General features: G+C 34.2%; 1 protein-coding gene across 1 annotated transcript in view; it reads right to left on the bottom strand.

Moving 5' to 3' along the window:
• Positions 1 to 23,161, bottom strand: part of LOC145690449 (NFX1-type zinc finger-containing protein 1-like) — a gene marked incomplete in the record, with an annotated part of 145,273 nt that overhangs the window by 75,851 nt on the left and 46,261 nt on the right. Inside the window, 4 exon segments of the mRNA XM_081765349.1 lie at positions 1,304 to 2,576; positions 8,013 to 8,156; positions 15,591 to 15,862; positions 22,051 to 22,134. Coding sequence (XP_081621475.1) covers positions 1,304 to 2,576; positions 8,013 to 8,156; positions 15,591 to 15,862; positions 22,051 to 22,134 — 1,773 coding nt within the window.

Here is a 23,161-nt window from a genome sequence, read left to right on the forward strand (position 1 = left end):
AGAGATGAGTGAAATGGTGGAATGAAGAAAGTGGGAGGAAACGGGAGAACCCCGAGAAAACCCACGAGCAAGGTGTTTGTGATTAAGAAATTAATTTCGTGTACTGCATATTTGTACGTTTGTATGATTTTTTTTAAAATCTTTATTATATTACTTACATTTTTGCAATGATATGGATTTCCGACGTTCGTTGTGTAGTTCTTATGCATGCTAAATACTGAATTCCTTGGCACCAACTTCATAGATGACAGCCGATGATTTATAGTTGAAAGATATATGATCAGCAAACCGCGAATCCGCGAGCTCTCAACACCATCTGGTTTTCCCAAATTATCCATTAAGGTACCGGTACTAGGGGAATTGACCGGTTATCTCATGGGAACCGTATGCTAGCGTAAACATATTAGTTCATATTGTGTATATATATATATATATATATATATATATATATATATATATATATATATATATATATATATATGCAGGACGTTTATATTCTATTTTATCTTTATACGTTCCTATTGTGTATAAGCAGTTTTTCTTTTTCTTTCCTTTCTTTTTCTTCCTTTTTTTTGTGTGTGTATGTGTTTCTGTGGTACAAACAATGAAATCAATTACAGTTTCCCTGATTCAAACTTTTGATGTTTTTGTTATTTCTCTACTGGACTTTTCTTGTTCTCACATTCTGATAAAAAAAAAAAAAAAAAAAAAAAAACTACATCAAATTTTTACTTTTAAATATTTACTTTACTTTACCTTTATTTATAGATACGTTTGCTTTTGATGTTGAAATTAAACATTTACTACCCATTTTCTTTAATTAAATTTTTTTTATCGAATTTAAAAAGTGCTCATCTATTCTGTCTCCTCTTTCACTTTTCCACTTGTTTTCTAACTATTGCAGGTATTACATAAATATTAGAATTTCTCTGAGTAATTTTTTGTATACAAAATTCTAGCCAGCAGTAGACAGTGTTTTGTGAGATGGTCTCCATTCTTGCGCAGTTCGTTATCTAAGTCCTTGATGTCATAACTGACTTGAAAAAGTATTCTTTTGTACGGAGACTGTACCAACAATACAAACCATTTTACTAAGAAAAATATTCTAAATACTAAATAACTACGTAGGAGAGTAATGTTAGTATTATTCTCTGGATTGCGTAGTATTTCTTTAAAGCTGTAGTAAAAAATGGAGCAGGACAGATGAGCACACCTTAATAGAGATTTTTATGCCACATTAAATTTTGAAATACAATTTATTTATTCACTAAAAAGAAAAAAGAGCTTGTTTGCTAATAATTACCTTCATTTTGTGCCAGAAAACAGAAGATTTTAACCTGGTGTCCACACGCAGAAGGCACAGGACTTGTAACCAATTCCTTACACTCTTCAGAACAAGGATTCTTGCATCTGGATCTGCACTTGTGGCCACATCGTAGTAGCCTTTCACATGGCTTATCACAGTGTTCTCGACCAGGTTCCGTTGAACATGGTATTCGAACACGGTGGCCACAACTTTCAATAGTTTTCTCAACATATTCACAGCATTTTCCACATTCACTACCGCAAGTTAAGCGGCAACGGTGTCCACACGGAAGAGTTTTGTTGCATTTCTTTGGACATAATATATCTTCCACATTTTTGCTGCATTCCAGTTTAAAATTGTGTCCACAAGATCTGTTTTTCGGAACAAGGACTGAGCAAATACCACATATTTCAAAACAGAACTTTTGGCACCTATGATCTTCGTTACATGCCTCATTCTTACGTGCACAGGGTTTTCTACAGATATATTCCAAATGATCTGGATCATGTAATACATGACATTTTTTCCTGCAACTATGTCCACAGGACAAGCGAAATTCACAAGGATATGTACATGCAAATTCAGCAGGATCAGCGCTACACGGCATTGTAACTTTATGTTTACAATGTGGAATTTCCTTTTCTACCTCTTCGAGACATTCGTATGTTTCTATATCAATATAGCACGGCAATTCTTCCTCATGCCCACAAGGAAGAGATTTCAACATTCGAACCATACACCTTCCGCATAGCTCGTAGCACATTTTCTGGCACCTATGTTTTAATTCACACATTACTTTGTCACATTTTTCACGACATTTATAACCAATATGTTCTCTATTTTCAGGATGACAGACCATTATACATCGATGCTTACATGCTAATTCGGCATTACACTGTTGTAAACAACCGCCCTCAGGAGCATTATTATTAATATCCCCAGCAGTAGCTACTTTGGTAAATAAAAAAGGATGAATCTGACACTGAAGAGTTAGGTGAGCACCTACAGCATTTTGAGCTTTCAAAGTCTCGTTTATTTTCGGCCATATTTTGCTTCCCTTAACAAGCATCTGCATATTTCCAATTATATACAGGCCCTCTTTTGCTCTTGAAAGCGCAACGCAAACTCGATTTTCATTTCGTAGGAAGCCAATATTGCCTTCTTTATTATTTCTCACTAAAGATAAAAGAATTATGTCATTTTCTTCTCCTTGGAAATTGTCCAGTACTGTAATCCTGACTTCTGCAAGCAAACGATTCTCATTTTTTAACTGAAATGAAATTAAAAGAGAATAGAACATTAAAGAGTTCTAATATTTCATTACTGGATCTAAGTTATATCGATAGACTAATTAATTAAATAATAAATATTATTGATAATTTGTTTATAAAAGGTTGAGAGTCAGAAAAAGCATTCTTATCTTTCATAAAACTGAGAAATAGACTATTGAAGTGTTCTCTCATACTTCCTACTTTCGAATTCAGGAGGTTGATCGGGTTGTATCCGTGTCCCATTTTCAATATAGGTAACTGAAATATGAAAGGCCATGCCGTCATTATCAAGCTGTTCTATCGAACTATTAGTATTATGGACCATCGCCCACCATCGCTATTTCCACTACAACAAACTACATTGGATTACAGGCACAGATATTCAATTCCATTCCTCCCAATAGTAAAATTACAAGACACCCTGTTTCTCTGGAACAATTCCCGCATTTACAGATTATTTTAATGTATTGTCTTAGTGACATAAGGCAAACTTCCTATCGCATCCCCGGATTCATTGATAAACCCTAGTAGACTTACGCTCATGTTTTCTATAGACCAGTAAAGATGGTGTTGTAGGCGTCATTTTAACATTTCAAATATGCACAAATCCTTTCGGCTGGGATAACAGCTTCTGACAGGAAGGTCATGAAAGAGAGTGACACGGATTTCTGTTTTTTGCTTTATGTCATGATAAAACCAGAGCAGCAGAATATATCTGTGGACGCTTTACACATGTGGATCCTTACTTTGTTCCTGTTGATTTCGTAATAACGGACGTCTATCCGATAGACTGCGGTCACAGCAAATTACTGGAAGTAGTCAACATTTACCTTTACGTTTCTGTCCACCTTACACACCTCCAGCTCCTCATCGTAATCGTAGCTGGTGACAATCGTGATTCCTTGCGGGAATCTTTCTTAATACTGATAATGACACCAGCTTTATGGTTCTCGTTCAGCTAAACAGGTGAAAGCAACACTGGCAAATCGGCCGGATACAAACCAATCAATCTTCTGTTAAACTTTTCTGATTTTGCGTTTACATATACTCCGGAAATGTTCCTCAATAAGCAGTGTGTAATCTTTTACATTGGGTAGGAAACATTTTAATATACCACAATTTACGTTGTAATATTATCTCAATAAAGTAGTGTACTCGGACTCTCAATTCTTCGAATAGCTACTCTAAGTTATTAGGCATTTTCACTTTGGTGTATGTGGGTTTTTAATGACACAAAGTTGGAGGTAAAATTTCAATATCAAGGTTCCCTTGCAAGAATTTTTCTATGGCTCCATCTTAACTATTCTTCTTAGGCCCCTCATGAGATGCGATACAAAAGATCAACATAGTATCACTCTAACATTATACAAATAATATAATAATTTATTTCTCATTTAAAATGGCGGAGTTAAGGCATAACCTTTTCTTCCACTCAACCATCTACGTTTTTATTTTACAGTCGGATCTCATAGTTTTATTATTATTATTATTATTATTATTTGCGACGAGAATAAAAGGGATATACACTTATGCACGTTAACCCTTATCCGGACAAGCTATTTTGTAACGTAGGCGGGAACCGGAGATCTACCAACTCTATTAGCCTTACCAACTCGATATGTTCATGACTTTAACTTCGAGTAAAGATAGAACAATTCAGAATTTTATGTCATCGAAATATGTATGGTTATTGAGAAATTCGAAAATAAATATGAAGCTACCTGGGAGGCCCCGGTTGCCCGAATAAGGGTTAAAAGAGTTACCGACATACAGAACAATACAGAAAATAAAACATGAAAAGTGAAAATGAAACTTATATAAAATAAACAAACGACAATGCTGAAGACATAATAAACTATACAAGGAGAAACATAGAAATTATATACACCATATCTTGATTATATACACCATATAAAATACATTCCTACGATTGACTTTGTATAGATAAAATGATGCACAAACTTAAGTGATTGTGTACAATATATACGTTCATACACATGTATCAGAAGGGAATAGAAAAGAAAATAAGAAGAAAAACGAACAACTGCATGGTAACGCAAGGAATAATTTAATTTCGTGTGTAACTTTTTTTTTTTAATACATATACTGAAGACCTTCATTAGAAAGATATTCTTTAAGCCAACGTTTAAAAGTCAACACTGAACCAGAGTTTCTGATGCTTTCAGGGGTGTCATTCCTAGCTTTGGTGGCAAATAGTGTGAAAGATTTAGAAAAAAAATAGATTTGTGCGTTTGAACGGCGAGTGTTGTGTTTCCTTTAGAACGGGTATTTAGTGGGTGAGTATCGCCGAGAAATTTAAATTTAGAGGATAGATAAGTAGGTTTTTTACAATTAATTATTTTATATAAAAGTGTTAGAGAATGAATACGGCGGCGGGTGCTTAGATTGCACCATTCTAGTTGCTGATAACAATGGGAGATGTGGTCGAAGCGCTTTTTATTGAATATGAAGCAAACGCAGGTATTGTGATTGCGTTGTAAACGTTTTGCCAGATCTTCTGTTAAGTCAACATATGCTGCATCGCAATAATCTAAACGAGAGATTACCAATGATTGAACCAGGGACGCTTTAATGGATTCCGGAAGAAGGTTTTTTAAACGCTGAAGAGAATGAAGGGAGCCGTAAGCTTTCTTGCATACTCTATTAATATGGTCTGTCCAATTTAAGAATTTATCGATCTGGAGTTCTAGGCTATTGACGCTATCGCTTACTGGAATGGCTACGTTCTTTACAAGAACATTCGGTAGGCTTGTAATATTGATTGTGGGGAGTAGTTTACGAGAACCAAGCATGATAAATTTTGATTTGGATGGGTTTACTTGCAGTCCATTTTTACGTGCCCATGTGCAGATACTTTCAATGTCACTGTTTAAGTGATCAATCGCGGTGGTTAAATTTAGGAGATTAGTGGTTAAATAGCATTGTATATCATCTGCATATAAGTGATATTTACAATGTGTGATGTGTTCAGGTAAATCGTTGGTGTATAAGGAAAACAGAAAAGGTCCTAGGACGCTACCCTGCGGGACTCCACATGGGACAAGTTTCGTATTGGAACATATGTTATTAGTGACAACTTTTGTTTTCTATTTGATAAATAGGAGCTAAACCAAGATAAAGTTGACTGGGAAAAGTTGTAGAAGGAAGACAGTTTGGCAATCAGTATGTCATGGTCTATAGTTTGGAAAGCTTTAGAAAAATCTAGTAGGGATAACAGTGTAATTTGGCGTTCATCCATAGCGGCACGAATATCATCAGTGATATTTAGTAGGGCAGTTTAGGTGCTGTGCTGAGATCTGAAACCTGACTGAAACGGATTTAAGATGTTATTTTTTTCGAGGAACTTAGTTAATTGGTCATGTATTATATGCTCTAACGCTTTGGAGAGTGCAGGGAGTATACTAATAGGGCGGAGATCTTCTGCTTTTGTTGGATTTGTAGTTTTAGGCAATGGGCGAACGTGAGAGAGTTTCCAAATTGATGGAAATTCTCCGGTTGTGATGGAACTATTAAAAATATACACAATGACATCTACAATGAACGGTAATGTTTTTTTTTTAAATAAGAATGATTGACAAGTCGTCAGCTCCTGAAGCAGGTGATTTGATTTTGTTTATTGCCTTCATAACTTCCGGAGCAGTGACGAGATGAAGGTTAAATATATTTTTTTACAGGGCTCATTTTTTTAAGTATTCTTCAAAGTATTGATTTTATCTGGTGTGTAGCATAGCTGTTCATTTATGGTGTCTATATGGAGTTCTGGAAGTTTATCGATTTTGGCTTTGACATCAATACCAAGGAACTTCAGTTTTTGCCATAGCTCTCGTGGTTGAGTCGTATGGCTCAGGAGACTTCTAGCAAATTCGATTTTCGCCTTACGAACTTCTTGATTACAACTGTTTCGTAATTTTCTATATTCCTCCTGCATTAATGAGATGTTTGATTTTTGTTTTAAAGCCGCTCTGTAACGTCTGTGGGCAGAGTCACGAAGAGCCATGAGCGCGAGTATATCATCGTTAATCCAAAAATTGGGGAGTCTATGCACTCTTTTTCTTCTCAAAGGGGCATGCTTATTATACAGTTGCTACACAAAACTATTAAAAAGTGTTACCTTTTGATTCAGAGTGGGAGCACAGTAAACTAAGAATCACGGCACGAGATTTGTGTCTTCGTACAAAGCATTGTCATTTATTTGTTTTAGGTTCCTTTTATATATTACTCGAGGAACGTATTTTGGACATTTTATGTTATAAGTTAGATAAAGAAGGCCATGTCGGCTTATTCCTGGCACGGATACTTGACCTACATTTGTTACTTTACAAGTATCAGAGACTATTATATGGTCAATTAACGATTTGTTCGTCTCAGTTCTGTGAGTAGGTTTTAACGTACAAAACGAAAGATTTAGAGAATTAATATAACTTTTATATCGCAGTACCTCGGATTTAGACGTCAAAAGATCATAGTTCATGTCCCCCATAATTATGATGTTACTGTGCTGGGGGATAACTTGGGAGATCGCTTCTTCAAAATTTTCAAAGTTTATATTAGGTGGGCGATAAACTGAGATCAATAGAATGTGTTTATTTTGTATATTCAGATCGAGTATGAGGTATTCTGCAGAAGCGGAATATAAACTGGGGGATTGATATAGTATTTTCACTTTAACGTCTTCTCTAACATATACCAAGACGCCCCCGACCTTCCCTATTCTGTCGCATCTTATAGCCCTGTAGTTGGGTATGTTTATTAATGAGTCGGGTAAGGTAGGTTTCAGCCAAGATTCAGAAACCAGCAAAGCATGCACAGAGAGAGGGCTAAGAATGGTCGTAATTTCATCGTGGTGCTTTATGGCACTTTGTGCATTTAAGTGCAGAAGCTGAAGATCGTATGGTTGCTTTGCCATCTCGTTTTTGAGGATTTCGCTGGTTGACTGGAGACCGGGGGTGAGAAGAGAAGGGCAAGGAGAGGGAGGGAAAAGTGCAGTCATTGACACCAAGGTCGATGCCGCACAACTTCCCAAAACTATTCACGAAATGCTTTGAACCAGACGACTTTTGGGCTGACCGAGCCACCGTGGTCGGTACAACGGAATTCCAGTGCCGTTATTTCTGGCTTTCTAGACCTGAGATCGCAGAATTGTAACTCAAGTATATTGATAATAGTCTCATGCAAATATAGTACTCTAATCGGGAATCAAACTAGGACCAAACACACCGAAGACATGCGCGCTATCCTAACGTACAATATTTTGATACACTTTACAAATGTGTATAATTTTATTTCAATATTGTAAAATTTCATTATAATAAATTCACTACGGCATGAAGGATTATATTTACTCAATTATTTACCTTAATTTGATTGCTTGAAACATATACTTACTCTAATCTACAATTGATATTGATATTTACCCTTTTCATAAGAAACATCTGTCCCGAGTAAGCAACTAAGATTGTGATTCTTCTTCCTTCATATCCTTGTAAAATAAGATATCTGCACAGCGCTATCAAAAATTTTGCTTCGTGCTCATTTTTATGGCTTTGGGTATCTGGTACCTGAAATGAATATGGCGTTTAATTTATTGAGTTTATGTACAATTTACATTTGTTACCTTTGTAGAAATTAGTTAACACCTAGCAGTAGGGATTATTTTTAAGACTTAAGGAAACTGCATGCCAAAATTACACCAAAATCAAGCAATACCTGAAATCTTTGCACTGTGTAGAATTCATTACAATATGTATTTGTAGATTTTATACAAACTTGCAACCGGAGTTGGATTTATTCCCTTCTACGTTTCTTTCTTGACCGATTTAAGATTCCAAGCAATAGGGTTAATTCTTAACCATCAAAAGAAAACACACTGTGTTTCATGAAAATCGGAAAATTCTTATTCCGGATCTTTTGAATCTCAAAGCACAATATGATTTTAAGTTCATACTAAATGTACGCTTCATGTACGCCGATTAATCTTTCGCGATTTTATTTTTTTATATTATACGAGTACATCATCAAAATATAAAAAATCTAACACTACAGGATGTACGTATAGCAAATTAACAAGGTAATCATAGAAATAAATTAACAAACTAAGTGCCCAAATAAATTTGTTGTAACACGAATAAAAATAGATTATATATATCCAGAACAAAGCGTTATAAAATTATGTCGGTATCTAATATTATTAAAATTATATATACTAAAAGGGTTAAACTCATAAACTCCTCTTTATGTAGGTACTGATGTGGAGTTTCAGTTAAAAGTGTAGTGAAAATAGAGAAAATACACTGAAATAACTAATTGGACGTATAGAACATTATAAATTTAACACGATACTAACCTTGTGTTTCAGCAGTTATGAATATTGTACATTATAAAACATGGAAGAGTGGATAAGAAGACACGGTTTTCAACGAAAAAATCTTTTGATAGGCTCCCGAAGTTGGACAGTTCAATATAGTAGTGCATACAGAGAGTTTTATTTCGTATTGTGCTTCCTGTTACCTGGTAATTGGTTTCTCCTAGAATCATTACTCATCTGTTTCAAAATAATTTTCCTGCCCAAAAAAACGAGAGAAGTCAAACCCCTTCCAAAGCTACTAAAGTCATTATAAAAAAAAAAGTAAAATGCCAGACATCCGGAACTGCACCATGCAAAATAAATAAATAAATGAATAAAAAATTTTAAAAATGAAGAACTTCCACGCCTCAAAAAGAAAATTCAAACCATTTTGAATCTTCTTACTAACTTTACAGCCTCTACTCTTTGCAGAAACAATTACGTTCACTTTTACGGATCTTACTTACCTAGAAATTAGAAAAAAACTTTCCTATTATGCATCCCGAAATCATCTATTGGTGGCCAACTAATCTATATTCTATGAACGAGAACTAGATATATATGAAATACTCCACTATACATCTGTTCGAGATTACAGTCCAAAACAAATATTACAAGCCTAGACACAAAACTTCCTCTACTTATGTGCATTACAGAACTCTATAATAAATACACACATCATTCTGGAAGTTACTGTTTCCCTAATCTTACCGACTTTCTAAAATGAATTCACTGTTCATTCCACATCGGAAAACTCCAAGAATATTTGAATAGTGACTAGAAAGTGGACGAATGATTAGCCACCATCAAACATTAAAGATGTTTTATTTTACTCTTCTATTTTATTTTATTTTAATCTATTTCAATTAATTGTTTCTTATTATAATTTTAAATGTATTCCAATATTAGTAATTAATAGTATTCTTGTTTTACTTCATCTTTATACTAAGTTTTTATGATAACTTTCATTGTTCTCTTTGTAGTATTCTTGACAAAAAAACTGAAATGAAATATTTCAGAGTAATGTAACACGATTATGCTCTTTAGGCTAAGGGAGACGATGATTAAGGCAAGTAAATGATAATGGAAGAATTTGTTGAATGAGAAAGTGAGATGGAACGGGAGTATCCGAGAAAACCTACGGAAACGATGTTGTCTACCACAAACTTAACTGATCGGGAATCGAACCATGGACTTAACACAGAAGAGGTAAGCGCTCTACCACTGAACCACCGTGCATATTCTTGAAATTGTTACTATAAAATTTGTGTATCGTAAAAGCACACAATTTGCGTATCAAGGTCCGGGTTCTTATTCTATAGTGATGATCTAAAAGAAGGTTAAAGTGATGGAAAAATTATCGACCAATCCTTTTTGTACTTTCAAAACTTTTTGAAAGTTGTACTCTCACAAGCGAATAATTTTCTGCTTTCACCCAAAATTATTTCACTCCTTCAAAATGGTTTTAAAAAATCTACATCAATAGATACTGCAGTATTTGATTTAGTTGTGAAAGTTTCCAACACATCAGACACTAAAAGTTATGCAACGTCTTATTAAATGATTTTGCTAAAACTTTGGACAACGTGAGCCACGAGATCTCACTAAAGGAACTTTACATTTATGGCATAAGAGTAGTCTACAGTTGGTTTATTTCATATTTAATGAGCAGGAAATAACTTGTACAAGTTATGAGATCTCAGAAAGGTCGACTTATAACATATCAGTCATCTCTTGGTATTATTACCAAGGGTGATCCCCAAGGGTCTATTTTAGGTCCTATTTTTTCCTTAATTTATCTAAATGATTTATATCGATTTTTTAAATTCGTGATATAGTTTTACATGCAGATGACGTTAATATTTTTGTAAAAGGAAGTCTATAATTTTTAAACTAACTGTTAAAATATTGACAATGTAGGGATCGAGTAAAAACTTAAAGAGATAAATAAAGAGAAATCTAAAGTGTTATATTTTTATCTGTCACTTAGATTGTTGAAAAGGCCCATTATAGTAAATGATTCTTTAATTTTAAATTATTCGTGTTAAGCTAAATTCTTAGAATTAATTATTTAAGTTAGAACAGTGTGAAAAGAACATATTTTAAACGTAAACAACAAACTATGGAGGTTATGTTCGGATTTGTGAATGCTGAAAGGTATTCTATCTTGACATAATCTCTATATACAAAAGAACTAGTCCTGACTGACTGATCAACGTCCAGACTCGAAATTTAAACAGGGCATTGGATTTGTTATGCAAGATCCCACTAAAGAAGGATTTTTGGAAATTCAACGGGTAGGAGAGGAAAAAGGTGGCAATTAATATCTTAAAATGTACATATCTCGGAATCTTTGAAGGTTATTAGAGACATGAAATTTGGCATATGGACTTATTGAAAATAAATAGAACCGTGTTCCAGCGTTTTTTGATATTTGACTTAGGAGTGAAGAAAGAAAGAGGGAGGAAAAAAGGGTGGGTTTTGCAATTGTTAAAATAGGATGGCTATATCTCGATAGAGTAGAGACATGTTAATTAAATACGTGTTTGAAGGTTTTCTGATGTTTCTCTCACAAGGGAAGAAGAAAGACAGGAAGAGAAAGGATTGAGTGCTACAATTGTTATAATAAGATGGCAAAAACTTGAAATTGCTTAAGATTACGGATACGAAAGGTGCGAGACCGTAGGTCGACCAAACGCGGAGGTCTGGACCCTAAGTCCTCAGCTAGCCAAAAGCTAGTTCGCTTATACTTGCCTCCCTACATCCCACATAGAAAATAATAATGTTTAACTTAAAATCAAAATCATCTTGTAGAAAGAAATTTAAATTTCTCTAAATGACAATGCTTCCATCTCTGTACATATAGAAAAGCATTATCTTCACTAAAACTAACTGATATTCTTTTACCGTTACTTCTGATACTCATTCACGTATTACAAGGCAGGCTACGAATATGTAAGTTGCACAATAAAACTGTAACTCAACCAAAAATAGTGAGCACTTCACGTGTACATGATTGTATAACTACTTATTACAACGTTTAAAGCACATCAAGAACACAAAAACATCAAGAATGAGATACTGATTTATTTATTTATTTATTTATTTATTTATTTATTTATTTATTTATTTTGTGTGTGTGTAGGTGAAACTATTATTGTAGAGGTTTGAAATATATAGAAAGTACGTCATAAAGTGTTAATTTGGCCATTTTTGGTATATTCTTTCCTGTTATTGTTTTAGTGTTGTGGAAATTGCTTATTTACTGATAATCATTATTATTACTTTTTGCTTTGTATATACTTGTAGATTTGCACACAATCCTCGGCTTACGTAAATAGATCGTTGGCAGGTTAGATTGGAGTTTTGTGTCCCTTTTAACAACGAGGTTATATTGGACGTGAACCTAAAGCTTAGCGTGAGATTCAAACCACACGAGCTCCCACTAGGAATAGAGCCGAGGTCTCCTGCATCGATGGCGAGTAAGTTAATCATATAGCCATGAGGAAGTTCATGAATATATCATTCCAAGCAGGCCTGTGCTTGGATACTAACGAGGGCGGTGAACAAATGTACAAAAAGGGTGCCCATACAAACGTGAATACTTATATATATATATATATATATATATATATATATATATATATATATATATATATATATATATATATATATATATATATATATATATAGGGTGTTACAAAACAACACCGACAACGTTTGGGAGGTAATTCCTGACACCAAGATAAGACAAAAAGTATAGACCAACCAAGGTGCATAAATGCTTCCTTTCAGAATTATAGGAAGCCCAAAACATAAAAAAATGAACTTTAAAGATCCAGAACTCCAAAGTTATGGGACGTACCGTAGTCGGGTCAAGACTTTACTTAGGAACTAATATGTGCGCTATCCAAATATACATGTTTCCAGTAGCGTAGCGTTAAGTTTCGCAATGGGTAGACAGTATATATATATATATAGAGAGAGAGAGAGAGAGAGAGTGAGTTCAGTGCTCCACGATTATGCTCTCTGAGAATAAGGCAAATGGTAATGAGTTGGATGATAGTGGTGGAGTGACGATCTACACACACAGTGTTTGTCCCGTATAAAACCAATTTGGTGGATTTTGAAATCTAACCAGCGACCCTATGCGTCAGAGGTGACTGCTCTGCCACTGAGCTACCAAGGCTTCTGTTTAAATACTTGTTACAAAAATTTTCCATTTACATTATCCCATAATAACAATAGCTTTAGACTTTTCGATATAACCCGACCATTTTCTTTATTTATTTTCGAATTATTTGCAGTTTAAAACCTCATATCAGTATTGAGATAGTTTGAAGTCTCTTGTACCTGAAATCCACATGTTTATACTCCATATATCCAAATATATGAAAATTATCAATTATATAATCTATTATTCGTGGTCGCGGTGGCTCAATGGTGCATGGGCTCTCTAGTTCGATCCCAGTTCACGCCAAGTGAATTTTGTGGTGGACAAACACCGTCTGTGGGGTTTTCTTGGGGTTCTGCCGTTTCCTCCCACTTTCTTCATTCCACCATTTCATTAATTTCTCATCACCGTCTCCTTTAGCCCAGCCGACATAGCCGTGGAACGTAAAACTTAAAGATTTCATTTCATTTTTAATCTATTATTAGAAAGAGCAGACACAAGGTGCAAAATATCGTATCGATATTCAGAACCTAATAAAATTCTGAGTTTACGGTTTCTACTTCCTGATGAAAACCTCTGAGTGAATAAAATTATAGGAACTCGTGTTTTAATAATAATTTCCGAAACGAACATTTTCAATGTAACAATTTATATATATATATATATATATATATATATATATATATGTGTGTGTGTGTGTGTGTGTGTGTGTGAATTTCCTAACAAAATTTCGTTAGAAACTTATTTTCGCGAGGTTGCACTACTATATATGTATAATATACAGAAAACTAATTTCGATAAACACATTCCTTAACGATTACATTAAACCAATATATCAATATATATTTACTCTGACAAATCTGGGTATATACACTAAATACATTAAATTAAATTAATAATTTACTTTTATGTATAATTGATTCGAAAAGTAAACTGAAAGGGACAGTTACACCTGAAATGTTGGTGAATACGTGGTGAGAAGTGGAATATCGTCTCGACGTGTGCAGGGCCACAAATGAAATCCCACGTTGAAGTCTACCAACATTAAACAAAACTTGAAGGAATTCTCTTTCATGATATGTACTCATTGATGTAAGTTTTCATTCATTTCCCAATTAAATTTATACTTAAAACTACAGAGTTCTTTTTCAAACACCCTGTATATACTAATAAATCAATATAGCTATATTTTAGAAATACAGTAGACACTAATTCAAACACTGCTCTAAACCACACAGGAACAATCAAATTTGTAAATAAAGATATTAACAAACTTGAATTGTTTAAACTGCGCTAGATCGATTGCGCTTAGCTTCTGATTTTTTTTTTTTTTCAATAAATGAGTAGCAGCAGGAAAAACTCTTATATTATCTTACCATATAAACCTACATATTAATTGCTTTACTGGCTTTATGCATATTTTTTGAAAGGTGACTGTACTCTCTACCTGTTCTCTGCTAATAGCAACTGTATTAATGTATAGTACTACAAACCTGGTATACAGAAGAATTTTAAAAATATTTATAATGTGATATTTCGCAGGGCACCTTTCATAAGGGCGCAAAAGTACTCTTCATAGGTTCTTTATCAACAACAACAGTATGTATTTATTGTTGAGAACTGTGGTATACAGAAGAATAAATAAAACTATCTTTGATGTGGTTTCGTAAGTGCATCTTACATAAAGGGCGCACTATATCCTTCACGAGTTCTTTACCAATAGTATGTATTCATTGTACACAACTCTGCCATACAGAATAAATAAAACCATTTATCTTTGATGTGGTTTCGCAAGGGCGCCTTATGTCAAGAGCGCACTGTACTTATCACGAGTTCTTTACCAATAATAAGAATTTATTATGAAAAAAAAAAAGAACTTGTATCTTTATTTATAATGTAATGTTTCGGAGGGTACACCGGGGCATGTCCCGGTGTCCCAACACGGGCCTGGTTCCAAGGCTTTTTGCGCAAAATGAATTTTATTTAAGTAGAATTTTACCGTAACGTAAAATTTGTCCCAAATACCGGTACGTATGAACAAATACGAAAAATACTGTTTAATAATTCTGCAATTCAAAATCTCATTTACATAATATATTTTATAAATAGGCTAAAGAATCTTATATTCTTACCGATGGTTATAGAACTAAATAATAACAGTGCAGAATAGTTAATTACCTACTTGGTTCATGCTTCACTCACTAGATAGCTCTCAAAATATAATTTTAAAATGCAATACTATTCCTTACTTCAGACCGTTTGTAAATTTTACTCATACTTTTGTCGAGTTTAAGTAACTCGAGGACTGTCTGTTCTAATATTTCTAACGTGTGAGTGTACTTGGTCTTTGTAACCATTATGTATAAAACGGGTATAAATTAAATACTGGTGTTAATAAATTAAACTAATCTTAAGGTTACCATACACAATTTCAAAGCCAATAGTATGGGAAAGAAAATCTGCTAGTTAACTTACTTCAGCTTCTGGATGCTCATGTGTTATGAAGAAAACGTTTTTTGTTACGCCACGTATATATTCAAATTGAAGAACAGACTCGTGGTTCTCAAGTGTTGGATAAATTGTCGGAACAATCAACTTTGCAATCTCAGGCCTCATTCGATGTTGGACGTTCAATTGATTATGTTCCATTCCATTGTTTATCATCCTCTCGAATAGTGAAACATCAAGATGATAGCGTTTAGCCAAATTGTACACTGCAGGTGAAGGTCGAAGTTGTTGATGATCACCTACAATAATAATAATAATAATAATAATAATAATAATAATAATAATAATAATAATAATAATAATAATAATAATAATAATAATAATAATAATAAAATCTAACTCTATTTCCTTTGGTGACAAGCAGGGGCGGATCCAGGACGGACTTCTGGGGGGGGGCGGTGGGTTGTAATACTGCTACTTAGATTTACTCTTAAGAGCTCCAAACTCTGAGATGGGTTTTACTTATATATATAAAATAAGAAAGTTTCCTATTCTGGGGGGGCCGATCGGGGCAATCGCCCCTTCCTGGATCCGCCACTGGTGACAACTGGGTAAGGGAGACAAATAAAGCGAGAGTTCTGTATGTCTGGTCTTCTAATACCTTATCCCTTACGGTAAAGTAAAAGTAATATCATACGCAATGAAGAGCAGAAAAACATAGAACATGAAATTATTTTCTTTTCCGTTTTACGTCCCACGGTGATGCCGTTTAGGCTAAAAGAGACAAATGATTAATGAAAGTGTATCAGCATAAAATAATTGGTGGAATGAAAATATGGGAGGAAACGTTAGAATCCGAGAGAACGCAAGATGGTGTCCACCACACAGTTGGGCTGAGATCGAAGCAGGGGCTCCTCTAGCACTAGAGGTGAGCACTCTACCACTGAGCCAGCGTTCCCTCTTGGTCTTTGTGTAATAAGATGAAATGAGAGAGAAGAAGATCTAAATGGAGGAGGAAAGTTGTACTGGAAAGGAAATAATGATAAGAACAGGCCAGTCCTAACAGCATTATAAGTTCCTGGGCAAATCAGTTTGTTGGGGCCCGTGCGACAACTACTCAAAGAAATAAAATGTAAATGATTAATACTCATGGGGCCCAGGGCAAGTTCCGTTGTGCCCATGCGTTTAAACGGCCCTGGATAGTAGCGCAAGCAGAGCAATAACAAACCGAGGTGAGCCGAACTAAGAAGTTTCCGGAGTGCAAGTCTGCGAAAACACAACCTCTGTTATTGTTGAGTCGGTACCTGGTCGAGCTTGGTCACCATATATATTGATGCTTCTTCCTTAGACGATAAGCAACTTGACCACCAAATTTGGTTCAGATCCGGCTAATAGTTACCGAAAAATAATATATATATATATATACATGACAACCAAGTCAAGCTGAGCCTGTCCCAGGCTGAGCCCAGCCACCAAATATAGCGATCTTTATTCCTTAGACCATGAGCTACTTGCCCACCAAATTTGATTTAGATTCGACCAGTCGTCTCAGTCTATCCCTGACCAAGCCCGGCCACAAAATATAGTGATCTTTATTCCTTAGACCATGAGCTACTTGCCCACCAAATTTGATTTAGATTCGACCAGTCGTCTCAGTCTATCCCTGACCAAGCCCGGCCACAAAATATAGTGATCTTTATTCCTTAGACCATGAGCTACTTGCCCACCAAATTTGATTTAGATTCGACCAGTCGTCTCAGTCTACCCCTGACCAAGCCCGGCCACAAAATATAGTGATCTTTATTCCTTAGACGATGGGCTACTTGACCACCAGATTTAGTTCAAATCCGGCCAATAGTTACCTAGAAATAAAATACCACATACAAGGCAAGCCGAGCAGAACTGAGCCTATCTCTGTCCTCTTAGCTTCTTTTTAGATCTGTCTTAATTCTTTCAGGTGTTCCTTCATATCTTCTATGGGCAGTTGTAATGTTTATTAACATTGCTTCAAAGAAAAGAGAACGTGATGATTTGAAGAAAGAAAGAAAGAAAGAAAGAAAGAAAGAAAACAAGAAATGCAAACACAACTGAATGCTTGAGACAAATATAGGGAATACAGCCTTCGTATAAGTAAACACAAAAGTGAAACTCTAATTATTTAAAATCTGAAATGCTAACGAAACATATATGAAATTACTTGAAAATCAATGAATATAGCAAGAACTTTGAAATTTCTGGATTCAAAAACGAAACGGTACATTGCTTTAAGAAGAAAGAAATTACAGCAAGGGAGATTTTTATAACAGGGCGGACATCCGATAAGGGATTGAAACGTACCTAAAAATTTTAAAATGCTACTATACATCATGTATCTCGTATACAGTATAACATACGATGTGGAAATACGGATAATAGCAAAAACAGAAATGAGTTTCTTAAGAAGCATTTTTAGCAGAGTGCTTCGAATATGAATATGAAATTATTAGGAATACACTAAATTAGGAGTGTGTTCGAGAAGGGTAAAAGAAATCTAGGCTACGTTAGTATGGGTATGTAAACAGAATGAAAGAACGTTTACATATATTTATGCACACGAAAATGACAAGGAAACGGACAAGAGAGGCAAGTACTAGATAGCAGGCTAAAGTACAAAAGGATGTGGGAGAAGCGGAAGGAATAAGATGGGAAGAACCATACGACGAATAACTGGAGTTGTAAGACAAATTAAAGAGGTCTTTGCATACCTAAGACTAGTGATGTGAGGTGGAAAATTTTCCGCTATATTTTTCCGGAAAATTTTCCGTTCTATAAAAACATCAGTAATCAAGTAACAATTCCTCAGCAATCATAAAATTGGTTGAATTCATGTACAGAAATGTTAAAAAGTGCAAGATCGTTTAAAGAATCTGAAAATTTTCATGGCTCAGACAAATTTTCAGTACTATGTAGGAACAAGTTAAACAATTTTTCATGAATCGAAATATTTTCTGTCTTATATGGAAAAATTGAAAAACTTTTTGTGAGTCGGAAAATTTTCATCATTTTGAAGCAAAAAGTAAAACAACTTTTTGCAAATCGGAAAGTTTTATTGCTCTGTAGAAACAAGTGAAAGGAATTTTCATGAATCGGGAAGCTTTCATCACGATGTAGAAACAAGTGGAAAAAACTTTCCATAATCCAGACAATTTTTGGATATTATGTATAGTGATGTTTGGTGGAAAATTTTCCACTATATTTAACTGCACATTCAGCTACAAAATTGAATTTCTGTAGAGGAAAATTAGTCAGCAACAAATTATAATTTTCCAATTAGCTTTCCTGAACCGGAAGATTTTCTAATATTTCAAGTTAGGAAGTAAAATTTTACACAGTGTTTATCTCTCTCTCTCTTCATCTGCGAGCTCCTTCGTTGCTAAGCGGTTAGCATACGCGCCTTTCGCATGGAAGATCTGGCTTCGATTCCCAGCGGGAGCTCATGTAGTTCGGATTCCACGTTAATCAGTTGGTCCCGTCTTATATAGTCTTGCTGCTAAAAGGGACGTTTAACTCAAAATCAACTCAATTCAACTCGTCTCTCTCTGTATATATATATATATATATATATGCAAAGTGCAGAGAACACACATTGAGTTCGTAGAGTACAAATATCCCATTCTATTATTTAAAATTTCAATCTATTAAAAGTCATGAATATTTTCCGATTCATAAAAAACATACTCCACTTATTTTTACATCGTTGTTTAGCCGTAAAATTTATTGGTAATAAATATTGTCTTAACAAGTTTCATGAAATGAAAATCTAACGATTCTTCATTTCAAGAATGTTTCAAAAACTTCAATGCGTTCTTCCCTCAGAATCCACCTTTGATCTTACAATATTAGATTTCGTCAGTTTAATACGCATAAGACGGTTTTCTCATAGCTTTACTACTTTTATAGATTTACATACTGCAACATTCATAAATAAGTAGATATAATATAAAGTTCATACTGTAAATTTTTGACTACCCAAAATTCAAGTTTAAGTAACTCATGAAAGTAAATACTGACATGTTCTGGAAATAAACATTAATTTATTTATTCATACAGTATATTCATTCAGAAGAGAAAGTGAAATATAACTAATAAGGAAGCTGATTTGTGTAGTTGTTCTTCCAATAAAATAATAAAAGAAACATAAAAAGCAGCACTATTAGCGCTACGTTCTAAACACATGTTCCCTGCACTCGATGTATGTTCCATATATATATATATATATATATATATATATATATATATATATATATATATATATATATACATATACATACAGAGAGAGAGAGAGAGAGTATATTTTTACTTCCCAACTTAAAATATTAGAAAATTTTCTGGTTTCCGGTAAGCTAATTCGAAAATGATAATTTGTTGCTGTATAACTTTTCTCTACAGGAATTGAATTTTATAGCTGAATGTGCTATTAAATATAGTGGAAAATTTTCCAACAAACATCACTATACATAATATCCAAAATTGTCCGGATTATGAAAAGTTTTTTTCATTTGTTTCTACATCGTGATGAAAATTTTCCGATTCATAAAAATTCCTTTCATTTGCTTCTACAGAGCAAAAAACTTTCCGATTCACAAAAAGTTGTTTTACTTTTTGCTTCAAAAAGATGAAAATTTTCCGACTCATAAAAAGTTTGTCAATTTTTCCATACAAGACAGAAAATATTTCGATCCATGAAAAATTGTTTAACTTGTTCCTACATAGTACTGAAAATTGTTTGAAGCATGAAAATTTTCAGATTCTTTAAACGATCTTTCACTTTCTATCATTTCTATACATCATTTCAATCAATTTTATGAATACTGAGGAACTGTTACTTGATCACTGATATTTGTTAAGAACGGAAAATTTTCCCGAAAAAAATAGAAGAAAATTTTCCACCTTACATCACGGCTAAACAACGATGTAGGAATGAGTGGAGTATGTTTTTATGAGTCGGAAAATTTTCCGTTTCAAAATTTTCCGGAAATGTTTCATCACTGTACAGGATAGACAATTTTTCGATTCATGAAAACTTGTTTCACTTGCTCCTACATAGTACTGAAAATTGTCTGAGTCATGAAAATTTTCAGATTCTTTAAACGATCTTTCACTTTTTAACATTTCTATACATGATTTCAATCAATTTTATGAATACTGAGGAACTGTTATTTGATCACTAATATTTGTTAAGAACGGAAAATTTTCCGGAAAAATATAGAAGAAAATTTTCCACCTCACATCACGGCTAAACAACGATGTAGGAATAAGTGGAGTATGTTTCTATGAATCGGAAAATTTTCATCACTACCTAAGACCCAGCAGGAACTGATGATGAATAATTTGTAGTAGTACCTCTTAATGCTTTCACAAAACCGTAGAGATTGTTACTATAATTGTAAATATATTCTCCGTAAAATAAATTTTGAAATGTTACTTTAGTTTGAATTATCTGAGGAATTTGTTTAAAGAAAGAAAGAAAAAAACTCAAGACAGCGGTATTCATCTCTTCCATGTGCAAGGCCAATCTCCCAAACTTTCCAATCCCTCCAAAAATATAGTAGAGGAGAATGAAGCTGGTTATCAAAAGCCAAGACAGAGTGCTCTTGAGACTAAATTTAATTCAATTTTAGAATTTTTTCTCTTCATACTAAATGTAGTCTTTTAGCTATCTATCTGAAGTTATTCACGGTAAGTTTTCTATCGTAGTTAGCGTTCTTAAAAGTGTCAATATGAGATAATGTAAATTCTTTATGCCATTTTCAAATAAAATCCACGTTATATATATATATATATATATATATATATATATAAAGTTTCATTGATACAACCTGCACCTTAAAAACCACCTGTAGACAGGACATTCCTCTCTCCAGACGTTAACTTTTGATGCACTTCTCCCCATCGTTTTAACGTGTACAGTTTTCTAAAATTGATGATTGTTTAAATTAAATTAACGTTTAAAATATTCCTGAATTCAGTAACTGAAAATGAAATTATACATATAATAAAATCCTTTAAAAAGTCAGGTCAGGTACAGACGAACTTTCACATAATTTATTAATAAAGAAATGTAATTTCATAACGAAACCTTTGTCACTTAGAACTTTTCTTACACTCTCGCTTTTGGTGCGAACGGTGCCAGGTTCGATCCCCGATGGGAACACTCGGTCGAAAAGGTATATCAGCTTCTTTCAGGCCAGCCATCTTCAGTGAGATTTTTCTTGGGTTTCCCTCATTCACACCAGGCATCCTACCTAACATATAGGTTCCAGGCCACTACCTTCCTTCCCCATTCCTTTCTTCCTTCCCGCTACCCCGGATAGTGTACTCACCGCAGACGTAATTTCTCATATATGACGGACCTAAGGCCATAGATTCAACTTAATTAAGTCAGAAGATATGTATCTACGTCTAAATTCCCGCCATTTCAACTGCCTTTACTGTAGAATAATCTTACCTATGAGGATTAGATGCTCACATCTAGAAGTCAAGGATACTATAATATGAGACTCCAACACTTCAGCCGCTTCTTCCACAATGACTGAAAGGAAGTACGAAAATGTTACTAATAATAGATGCACAGTGTGGTATTCGTTTGGAAAATTAGCGAAAACGACATAATACACATTAAAAAAAAATAATTTCACAGCAAATACTTTCGCTAAATATTTTATCAGGTAGGAAGAGGAGTAAGTAGGAAAAGACAAATTAAATGAAGAGAAACAAATAGCTGAAACGAATCTGTGTGGGTGCTATACTCGATTGTAGGGTCACGTCTCACGTAACAGTGTTGCTAGGCTTTAAGTAGGCAGAGCCTGATAAAACCAGTGGGGCGAGTGGGGCGGTAGACGCGCAAGTGAGCGAAGAAGTAGCAAATGACGAGAAAAATATGTAAAATATAGGAAAAACGATTAAGAAATGAAAATCAATGACGAAATGAACAAAAAATAACAAATAATCGTCTAAATATTTTTTAAAAGTATTAATGTGTATTTTTTAAAATCATCTCTCTTGTTAGCTGTTTATATCTTATTGCGTGTACTACTTGAATTGTTTGTCAATTGTGTCATCGTCATTTATTCCTTAACAGGCTACTCTGTTAGGTGCAGGAAAATAGGTGGAAGACAGTGTGTTGTTGATATCAGTTCAATAACCAAAACAGGACTTTTCAAATGGTTTAGGGTAACACACCTCAAGAAAGAGACTATGCAGAAATTTTGTATTTATTCTAAACCTGTGGCTTAACGTTTTTCAATGTAATGCGAAAGCTTGAACACAAAAAGCAGAAAAGACAGCAAGGAGAACAACTCACTTTACAAGGGGTGCTACGAAATTGAAGCATATAGGAAGGTGGGACTAGTTTTTCATACAGACTCCTGGGAATTCATTACGTTTAAGTCTACGCAAAATTTGCTATTGCAACACAACGCCAAACATTTTCTCAAGAATTTTGGTGGACAGTCTGTGAAAAAGTCCGAAGGATGGATGATTGCATATCGCAAACTTTATGCTACAGATGTCACATCACAAATTTACAAACGCAATATGCAATACCGATTATCGTAAAC

Source organism: Thermobia domestica, chromosome 1, assembly GCF_964235325.1.
Source record: "Thermobia domestica chromosome 1, izTheDome1.hap1.1, whole genome shotgun sequence".
In the NCBI taxonomy this organism is placed as follows: domain Eukaryota; kingdom Metazoa; phylum Arthropoda; class Insecta; order Zygentoma; family Lepismatidae; genus Thermobia; species Thermobia domestica.